At 37.4% G+C, this 11,075-nt stretch overlaps 1 protein-coding gene across 1 annotated transcript; it reads right to left on the bottom strand.

Annotated features, from left to right (window-relative positions):
- Positions 1–4,611: 4,611 nt before the first annotated feature.
- Positions 4,612–10,125, bottom strand: wnt8b (wingless-type MMTV integration site family, member 8b). Its single transcript, XM_016512527.1, has 6 exons — positions 10,055–10,125; positions 9,492–9,525; positions 7,991–8,129; positions 7,204–7,329; positions 6,134–6,276; positions 4,612–5,175 (listed from the first exon to the last, which is right to left on the bottom strand). The coding sequence occupies exons 1-6, from the start codon at positions 10,123–10,125 to the stop codon at positions 4,612–4,614; spliced, it is 1,077 nt and encodes a 358-aa protein (XP_016368013.1).
- Between the last annotated feature and the right edge of the window lie 950 nt (positions 10,126–11,075).

Raw genomic sequence — 11,075 nt, 5'->3', positions numbered from 1 at the left:
GAGAGAAACTTAATCGTTCAGTCGGAGAGTTCAAATGTAGGCAAGTGAAAATGTATATGTGCTGAAATTTCTTTTACACGTTTAACAAAAACACTGGCGAGTTAAATTTTAAAATGTATTGGCCAATGGCTAACCATAGATATTATATGTCGTCTAGATTGAACATTAACTTGCGAGTACGCGCAGTCGCTGTCTGTTGTGCTGAAATGTCAAATCACTTTTCATAGCTTCATTATGGCTTATAACTTTTGGCGTAATGTCAAAACACTTTACACATTTACATAACCAGAATATGTTTAACGCTTTTTCCTAAATATCAGTAACTATATCTGAATACTGAAAGAAATATAGTTAGCAGTAGCCTACACCAAACCCGATCGCAAACTAACACTCGGTATTTGAATTATCAGCTATTCTGTCCATTCAGTTTATTAACAAAACAAATAAATCTCACATTGGACACGAAAATTGTAGGTTTTGTTTGGATATTTACATATCTTATTTATCTAAAAGAGAAATCATAAGCAATACTCACGTATCCTGGCTTGAAGAAGAATAACGGCCCAACGGTCTGTTAAAATTTAAAATGCGCTTCGGAACAGTGACGAGTACATGTCGTCCAGTGGTTGTCCAGACAGGCGAAGCACAACCTTCAGCAATGGCCCTGAACCGTGATTGAATGGCAACATTGTGACAACGCAGTAACAACCTCAACGACACAACGTAGAACCAACAACCTTTTAGCCATGTTGTTACAACGTTGCTAAAAGGTTGGCTACGTTGAGGCAACGTTCTGTGTTTGTTGGGAGATAACCTCCGGAGGGCGCCAAAACTCGTCTAAGATCATTGTCACTTTTTTTAACCGTGCTACCTAAAGTTGGCCCACTATCGTTCAGGGGTTTTCTGTGTGGGGTCCGGGGACCACGAGGTTGACTCCAGGGGGTGCGGGGAAAATATGAGAAAAATAAATTACAAAAACTTAAATGCATCCGATTTTGTGGGGGGAAAACAGGTGTTCTTTGTCGCCTTGAAATGCAGTCTGTTAAATAATAGTTTGTCTTTCTAGGGAGTTTTTCCTTGCTTTTGACGTATTTTGTTTGTATATTAAATGAATGAACAGATAAAGGCCTACATTTAATTGAAAATGTGTCTCCTTTATTCTAGTATTGGTTAAATATTTTACAGATAATAAAATATTGTTTTGGTTTTTGTTCAGAGACAACGAAAATATTTTTTTTTAAGGCAAAGCTCGTTGTGTTTAATATCGTGCTTAATATTTTTGTTTTGGCCTAGTCTGAATATAGCAACTTGTTGTCTTATAGTAGGCTAACACAGCGGCTGCACTTTCCTTTTGAGATGTAATGTTACCCACAGATCTTATTTAGCTCTTTATAAATATTTTATCGTCAATATAAAAACACATAGGAAAATATAGAGGGAAGCCGCCCTCAGGCTATAAAATGCTAATTATATTCCTGGTTTTAGAACTAACGTTACCGAACATAATGATCTAGTGATCGTGTCAGTGGCAATTATCACCAGCAGATGGAACTATTGTGCCAAACTCAAATATATCTCTAAAAGTACTTGTTAATGCAAATCAATGTTTTCTCTTCATTTTCAAAAAAAAAAAAAAAAACTGTGCTTGCATTGTCTGAATACCTGACCATTTTAGGAATAGGTAAGCCCTATAAAATTCTGTTTTATAATGTTTTAAATATTTTAGCTATGTTTTGTAGTGTATCTTTTCATCTGAAAGTCATGTGAATCAACTGGTGTACAAAACTAGGGGAATGTCAAAGGGAGAAGACAAATAGTCCTTTCCCACCCACCGCTACACTCACACCCATGCTGACCTTAGCCACCTCTTGGTGTTCTTCCCCCAGATGTCTTAAGTCATAAATCCTATTAGTCAAGGTTTCTCAGAACCATTCAATGTAATTTTCCCAATTTCTGTGGATTGTTTCATCATTTAAGTGTGCTAAGAGAGCACATGGCCATCAGTCACACAAAAGAAAAAAAATATAACTGTATAAGTTGAATATTGTATTTCAATATAAAAAAATACTATAATTTTGTAACAGATCTTTATTAATAACAGCTTAAGAATATACACAATTCAATATAAAAGAATGTTCTCTGCTGTGAATTCCCATGTGTCAGACAACCTAGCTGACACGGGACATGCCAAACATGACAAAGACTAATCTTGTTCAGTGTGTCACCTCACTCTCATGCCTCACTGCAAATCATCCATGGCAAGGCCAACCTTCCAGTCACGACCCTGCTTTCATGTGAACACATAAAAAAACGGAAGTTTAGCAGTAGGGTTTAAGGTTGAATCAACTGGGGCTTGATATTTCAGCCATGCCTTTGGGGATTTTTGAGATTTATTACCTCTTGTTTTGTGTTTGATATCATAGCTAGGCAAGATAAACAACTGAGTTCATGATATGCATGCAGTTTCATCTCTATGCTTTCTAAGGATCCAATCATATAAAATACTGTAGTCGTTTGTTTTACTACATAACACTTGAATTGTATGTAGGACATTTTTTTAGGTTATTTTATGCTGACTCAATTAATTTTTTATAGATAAAGTGAAATTTGAATGTGAATATTAAAACACACATTTTAATTTAATATATCTGTAACAATGTGTTGCCTTCATTGGCTATCCTAACAAACTAAATTGGGAAAAAATAGGAGAAATTCACTGCATCTCCACATAATTAGCAAGGTGTCAAGGGGAGTTTTTATTTTTGATCTTGATTTCGTAAATAAGATGTCAATGAGGTGCTTCATTGAAACCACAGAAGCACAGCAGAACAAGCTATCACCAATAAATAGAGTTTTAATTAGTTTTTTTTAGTCAGCATTTAAAGGGCCATAGTTTTGTCACTGTGTTTTACTCTAGGGCTGGCACTTTCACCGATGGGATGGTAGCTGGCAAGTATTTGTTTATAAACCCTAGTTGTTTGGGTACAATACTTGAACTAACTTCTATTCAGCAAACAGTGTGAATCCATGCAAAGCCTTTTCCCAAAGTCCTTTTGAAGGCGACAGCCCATTGAAGGAGGAAGAGAAGGGGATTAGCGTCTTCAGCAGCAGTGCATTTCCGAGGGAGCTGATTAGCTCGCCATTCATTGTTAAATCGAGCAAAGGAAGGCCCTAGAGGACTGAAAAGAGCCAAATAGGTGGGCCTGGAATAAAACATCCACAGGAAGCCCAACACAGGCTACATGAAGTTTTCCCAACATTTTTTTTTCTCCCGAGATGGCGGCATGAAAAAGGAGATTAGCATACAAAATTAGATGCTAGATGATTTGTGGGGCGACTTGGTTCATGTTTTCCCTCTGTCTCTACAAAGTTAATTAAACTAGTCTTAAACAGTAAAGAAACATCCGAGCGCAAAGCATCGGGAGTGCTTTGAGGATTACTAAGACAGAAAAGGAGGCATTTGTGAAGAAGAAATTGAGAGAGGCGTGAAGGAAGGAAGACTATAATTAAATGCTCACTCTCATTGTCGCTCTGCCCCAGGGTTATGTGACATCAAGCTGAAGAATACAGAAAGAAAAGGGTTATATATGCCAAAGACAAAGAAATCATTAGGTCTGACCAACGGTCTACGGTAAATCATTTGATTTTACACTGTGTGGGACTGGGATTTATGATAAGGTCTTTCATTTTTTAACACTTAAAATGTCATTATTATAAAGCACATTTATTTTTCCAAGCACAAGAAATTAGCAGAGGACGTTTTACTACAAAACAACTCAGTTAATTCACATGCATTCAGCAAACCTAAATGAATGAAAACATTAAAAGATGATACTATTACGTATCTTTAATTATGAAATTGAAAAAAACACATAGAAACATAGAAAGAAACTATCAGAAAAACAGCACTATAGTATCTGTGCAATAAATTAACAATATACAAAGTGCTTCCTCTTATTTACAGTTCATATACAGTATCAGGGTAAAACTATTGTCATAATTCTAAAACAGATGGAAACAGACAAGAAAAAATAGGCAAGAAATGATTCATATGGCAGCTGGAGAAGTGGCCTGATAGTGAATTCAAAACGGCTTTAAAAATGATCATTCCAATAAATTATCCATCAAAGTACATCCTTGTTGGTGAATGAAAAGGTTATTTACAGTCTATTGTGCTATATATCGGTTAGATGAGGTGTTCAGTGCTATCTTACAAATGTATATGGGAATAATTGTGAAATGCTTAAGTGAAATACTACAGATCAATGCGTTCAAAGTAACAGCTCTGGAGATCAACATTCTTAAAAAATAAAGGTTCCAATTCCATAGAAGAATCATTTTGGTTCCCCAAAGAACCTTTCAGTGGACCGTTCTTAAAAGTACCCTTTTTTGTTGGTATGAAGAACATTTTAAAAATGGAATGGAAAGTTTCCATGGATGTTAAAGGTTCTTCATGAAACCATAGATGCCAATTAAGAAACTTTATTTTTAAGAGTGTAGGTGTTCATTAAAGCATACAGATGGACCTTTGAGCTCACTTTATTCTCAAGCTCAGGATGAATTCTGAGACAAAAACTTCTGGACCACCGTAACAAACAGTTCATGGCATCTCTAGTGCTTCTTCTTCAGCCGATAGCTTTTCCTTCGGCTGGCACTATCGTTCTTGACCCGTTTGGTTCTCTTCACACAGTAGTACTTTGTGACAGTTTTGCGGCACTGCTCGCATTTTACAGCGCAACACCAGTGGAATTTGCAGTTGCAGCTGGACACAGTCTCAGCCCTGCGTTCCTCCACAGCCAGACCACACTCTCCACACAGCCGCTTGCAGCTACGCTTCTCCCATTTGCTCAGATTCTTGCCCTTCCTCAAACACTCGCGGCCCTCTGTTCCCGGCAAGCCCAGAGTGCGGTTCTCCAAGCAGTAGTCGGGGGAATCCTCCAAGTGCACCAGCTCTTTGCGCGAGATTGAGCTGAAGGTCTCGGCGATCGCGCCACGGCTGGCCGCACTGTTGCCTGCGCCACGCAACAGGTCCACCTTCACGGCTCTGTGATATTTCTCCTTTAGGTAGTTGCCCACCTCTCGAAACTCGGGCAACTGCAGCCAGCAGGTCTGAGTGGTGCAGCTGCCAGACACTCCATGGCACTTGCACGTCCTCTGCATGGTTCCTTTCACTGCCTGGTTGAAGAGAGGATCTCGCGTTAAAGAACTCACTCATTCATGCATTCTAGAGGCAAATGTTCATGTTTCAAAAAATTCTAATCAGGACTGAACTCATCAGTCGAAAAATACAATACGCTCTTTAGTAGGCACCCTATACATCCACTTAAACAAGCAGAAGGAAACTACGGGAGAGGTTCAAGGTTCAAGTCTGGGCTTTCTCTTTTCTTGGTGGCTGTACAATAATTCCTGACTTTGGCTGAAACAAACAGCTGTCTTTTAAAAAGGAATGCCTCTTTTCTCATTCGCTCGCGTAAGACACAGAATCAGGGTTTCACATCGAGCTAGATTGTTCGGCGCAGGAAAGGGGTGTATTTATTTGCATAGCCATTGTCAACATGTTTTCTGTCATAGGCAGACCCAGTGGCAAGTCCATTGAGGAGGAAGTGAAAAAGAATTCTTTCACATTTTTTCAGTTACAATGATGCTCCAGGTGCCAATGAATTGACAAAACCTGCAGACGGGGCACAGACAGGATAAACAAAGAGCACTTGAGCCACATGGCTGTGATCCCCGTGGCTCTCTCAAGTACAACAAAGACCAACATAAATGTAAGATCCTTATTGCAAGAATAAAACTAAACACTTATTTGGGAAGCAACAGAATACAGAACCTTTGCAATGTGCGGACCCCTAGGTCGTCTAATTAAGCTTGCACCACTGATCCCAAGAATCTCAAGTTAAGGCCTCGTCATAAAGGACATTCACAGGCTGTAAATAGGCCCTTCTGGTACAGAGCACACTCTATTGGGAGAGCGAGTGGCACCTTGCTTATAGGGCCATGAATGAAACTCTTGGGTGGTAAGCTATCATTAGAAGTGCTGAAAAATGATTCAAAAGCCACTCCGCGAGCTGTTGGTGGCCGACGGACGTGCCTCAATTTTAGGCCCCCGAACAACCTGAATGACTTCATATACCTTGCGTCCTACTTCGTTGTTGTGCAGGTTCATGGCGGCTCGTGCGTCCTGTCCGGTTTCCAGTGCATCAACGAACTGCTTTGAGATGGCCTCTCCGAATCCAACATTATCGCTGCAGCCTCCCCATAGCCATCCCTGACCACCTGAGATGACAAAGAATTGTTGTTTGCTAGGCTAAGTAAAAAAAAATATATATATATATACTTAAATGTGGCATATACTTTTATAGAAATTACTTTTGTTAAATATTGACAGCACAATATTGATTGCCACAAAAATAATTTGCACTTTTCCTTTTCCTTACAAAAAGCCAAAATCAGGATTATGGGAAGGCACTTAAAATAGAGCCAAATGGAGCCAAATATTGGAGTCATTATACTATAAGTTATTATACTTATACATTGCCATTCAAAAGTTTGATGAGAAAATGTTTTCTTTTTTAGAAATATAAAAAAGAAGAAATAATTTCTATTTTAAATGACTGCTCTTCTTTTGAAATTTCCATTCATCAAAGAACAGAACTGAGATAAATGTATCACCATTTCCACAAGAATATTAAGCAGCACAGCAGCACAATTGATAATAATAAGAAATGTTTCTTGAGCACCAAATCAGCATATTAGAATGATTTCTGAAGGATCATGTGACACTGAAGACTGGAGTAATAGCTGCTTAAATTCAGCTTTGCCATCACAGGAATAAATTACATTAAAAAAATTTTTTAAATAGAAAGCAGTTATTTTAAATTGTAGTAATATTTCACAATATTACTATTCTTACTGTATTTTTACTGTAATACATGCAGCCTTGGTGAACATAAGAGAATCTTACTGACACCAAACTTTTGAACTGTATAATGTATAATATAAACATACCGGTATTTAAATTAATTCTTCTTTTTATTTGAGCTGGAATGATGTTCTCATCATTTTAGGGTTTTAGTTAGAAAGTCATGGGAACAAAGATGTTCAATTGAATATAACTTTACGAAATGCACAAATTATAGTTAACCCAAAATATCCCTTTAATGTTGACTGACTTTCCATCTGTGTTGAGATTTAGTTTATCACCTCGTTGGCCGTTCCTGGTGTCATCACATCCACAGTTGTCAAAGTCACCGAGGCTGCAATTCCTGGTGAGGGTATACATGACTCCAGCAGAGCTGATGGCATGGAAAAATGCTGTCTCTCTGTTTGCTGTGATTTGAAACAACACTGAAATGAATATGCTGTGGAAATGCTATTTTATTTATCTTATCTATGAAATATCAGGTTCTAGGCTACTAAAATACAAGCACTCAACATCATTGATTTTCTTCCTCATTAGATGATTTACTCAAATCTTTAGCATCCATCTCCGTAATGATGGCTTTTGACTCTTATTCCCCTGCATCAAAGTAGTAGTGCCGTTGGTCTGCTCTCATACATTGTCAGTCTGGGGTCGGCACTGGACTGCGACAGGTCCCCTCTTTGGCACTTCAGGAATGCCTAATGAAAGGAGTCTGAGGCAAACCTTTGACCCACACCCTTTGACTTGAGAGGGCGTCCATTTCACTCACTCACTCTGGTGCACAATATCCCCTTGGTGGCTTTTCTATTTGCCTATTAACAGACCAGGTTTAATTGACTCAAGAATGCAGTGTTTTCAGGCACATCAACATTGGGAGACGCTTCTCTCTGCTTTAAACAGGATCGTTGTGTTTGTTTTAAGTGCTGTATCTGTGATTGATACAGATGGGCTTTGAGTCACTAAACACACAGTATACATAACACACGCTCTGGTACTTTTATTCTATTAAAATATGTGTATTTTTAAAGACTTGAAAGCACAATATACAGCAGAGGTCATAGTTCTCACCGCTTCTAAGTCCACTGTGGGCGGAGAGCTGAAGAGCCCTCTCTGGGCAGTTCCAGCGGTCCCACGCAAACTGATACTTGCACTCTTCAATCCCACTTTGAGCTCCTGCGGCCACGCTGCTGGAGTAGATCAAGTAGGCCTGAAACAATGCAAACCACACCGAAAAGATTTGGGATGAAATACACACTCACTATCAAGTGCTTACAAAACACACTGTGACTAAAACTAATGATAAAATAAGATGCTTTTTATTCTCAGCATGCACAGTTCATATAAAAATGCACCTGTATGTGAATTTATTAAATAATGATGTTTAAACATTTTAAAAAGCAGTTTAGAAGTTGTATTAAAGTTTTAAATATGAAATATTACTGTAAATGTTTCCCTATGGTTCTACAGTATAAAATGTTTGTTTGCTGTATATTCATTTAATAAATCATATGTTTTAAAATGGGCTTTTATAGTTAACTAAAACCAAAGAAACACATTTTGTTACTTGAATGAACATAAAAAAATTTTTTTTTTTAAATTGGGGAAAAATCATTTTAATTCAGCTAGTTCTAGGAAACTCATTATCTCATTTTCATTTAGTTTAACTTGATGTACTCCAATAACTAAAACGAAAATAAAAATAATACAAACTATGTAGACATTAAAAAACAAAAACTAATAAAAATGACAAAAACACGCAAAAAATACTAAAATTTTAACAAAAGTTAAAACTGAAAATATAAAAATAAAAACTAATAATAGTATCTCACTGATACTAAAATAATGCTAAAAAGAGCACTAAAATGACACCATTACTTCTATTACAATAATTTTAGAATTAATATTTAAGTTTTAAATATTAGAAATATTACGGTAAATGTTTCCCTATGGTTGCACTGTGGTGTAAAATGTATGTTTGCTGTGTATTCATTTATTAAATTATATAAAAATCAGCAAAATGCTAGCATTATTTATAATGAAATATTTTTTTGAATTAATATTAAGGTTTTAATTATTAGAAATACTGGGGTAAATGTTTTTTTTCCTGTAGTTCCACCAGAAATGCACACAAAAAGTAAACAAAAGGGTCTATGTGGCTGTGAAACTGTGGTTTATACAATCTAATATGTCTCAAGTGGTTTAGAAGAGACAGAACCACAAGTGCTCTCACGGACGGCTGGGTTGCTAATGATGACCACCCACCAAAAGCCCCTTCCCTTGCCACTCAGTAAAAAGTCCTCACAACTTCACATTGTGAATGAGCTGAAGTGTGTGAAAGCTATATGGTCCAGTCCACCCCAAGCAGCAAGTAATACCTAATCCACAGAAGATACACGTTCAAGAAATACAGCACCTGTGATGCGGCGAATCTTTTAATTTGCCACTTGCTTGCATTGTGATCACAGGGTCAACGTCAAACTTTAACTACCCAAATCCATCCATTTTGACTTTTTGAAGGTTCTCTCTCCTGATAAAGATCAGCAAAGCAGATCAAAAGATGTTGGCTTACCTTTGGGCCAGTCATCAGGAAATTATTCACTGACCTGGAAGATAGAGCAGCCTATTAAGTCAGCTGACCCATTACTTGTATATGTTCCTCTTGAAATTTCAAGTAAAGCGTCACATTGATAAAACATCATTTTTTAACATTTTAAAATAATTTTATCTAATTACAAATAAGTCACTGATCTTGAGTACATTTTTAAATGAAATTTACAGTCTCAAAATGAAAGGTTTCAATGGAGTTTCATATAGGCTTCATATAGGCTATTACATGTATATATGCATACAAATTTTGATTTGATATATATATAATGAGAATTTATCAATGTATAATGAGAACATAGCGTTTCGCTCTTCATCAGCTTTTGCTCTAACCAATGAAACGAGGCTCAAAGCATCTTTATGACGGAACGGGAACTGATCAGTGGAACTGGCTGTTTCACCCCGACTTTTTAATCCAGATACCCAGAGATAAACACAGAATGTAAAAGCTCGATATAAATACACGTATATATGCTACATTTAGCATTAACATCGCCTGCGTAAAGGAAAATAAAACGCTGAACTCACCAACTGCAGCAAGACTTCATGTGAGCCATTAGGATGAAAGCGTAATAATAAACCTCCAAATGCATGAACATCCTGAGAGAGACGACTGTCAGACTTTTCTTCACCTTGGAAAGCAGAGGGGTCTGCAAGAGCTCTATATAACCTACATCCAGAATTCAGAGGCTGGGGGTCTCATGTGTGAGCCAAGGGGGTTCTGAAATGGAGCTCCTCTCATCCCAACGAGAGATTATCTGCTTAATTAAAGATTTTCCCTTTTCTTACTCGTTCAGCCAATCAGAACTATTGTACCAGAGAGAGATTGAAATTATCAAAAGGGCACCCTGGGCTCCTCCAGGACAAATAGCTGGGAAGAGCTCCCTGCGTGCTAACAGTTGGAGTGAATTAATATGAAATCAGGATGGCATCTTTTAAGGTTGTGCTTTAAAACTCAATTTCATGAGCAGCAGTAACAGTAGCAACAGTAGTGGCTGATAAAGCTCAGGGATTACTGACATTATCTACTGGATCAAACGACAAATGTTATTTGTAGCGTTCAGATTTAGCGTTTAACTTGTTAGATTCAGTTAAGTAATAGTAAGGATCCGCTGAAGTACGTTTAAATGCGGTTTAGAAAGGCTAATGAATTGGATTAAATTAAAATAGGAATAATATTCCAAACTATTGGGGGGAAAAACTAGTAGGACAAAAATAATGCGTATGTATGGCTAACTTGTCTCATTTTTGCTGATTCCGTTAAACTTATTACGTTTCAAAGCAATGCATCAAAGTTAAATCCATGCTCTCTATAGGCTAGTTGAATTAAGAGATTCAAATAGCCTAAACAGCAGGAATGAACAGATAAGGAGGATAATCGATACGATTGTGTTTGCGTTTTTTCACGAGGACTTCATAATTCTTTTCAGAGTGTTATTTTACCTTTTCTTTCAGTTTAGTCTTTAGCTGACCCTTCATGACCTTTAGGTTCAGCTTCTCTGACGTCCGCGTATCTTCTCGTGTGCAAATTAGGATTAGTAAAGTTATT

Source organism: Sinocyclocheilus rhinocerous, unplaced genomic scaffold (assembly GCF_001515625.1).
Source record: "Sinocyclocheilus rhinocerous isolate Xijiao unplaced genomic scaffold, SAMN03320098_v1.1 scaffold1243, whole genome shotgun sequence".
Classification (NCBI taxonomy): Eukaryota; Metazoa; Chordata; class Actinopteri; order Cypriniformes; family Cyprinidae; genus Sinocyclocheilus; species Sinocyclocheilus rhinocerous.
The sequence above is the reverse complement of the archived record's forward strand: the minus strand, read 5'-3'. Positions and strand labels throughout refer to the sequence as shown.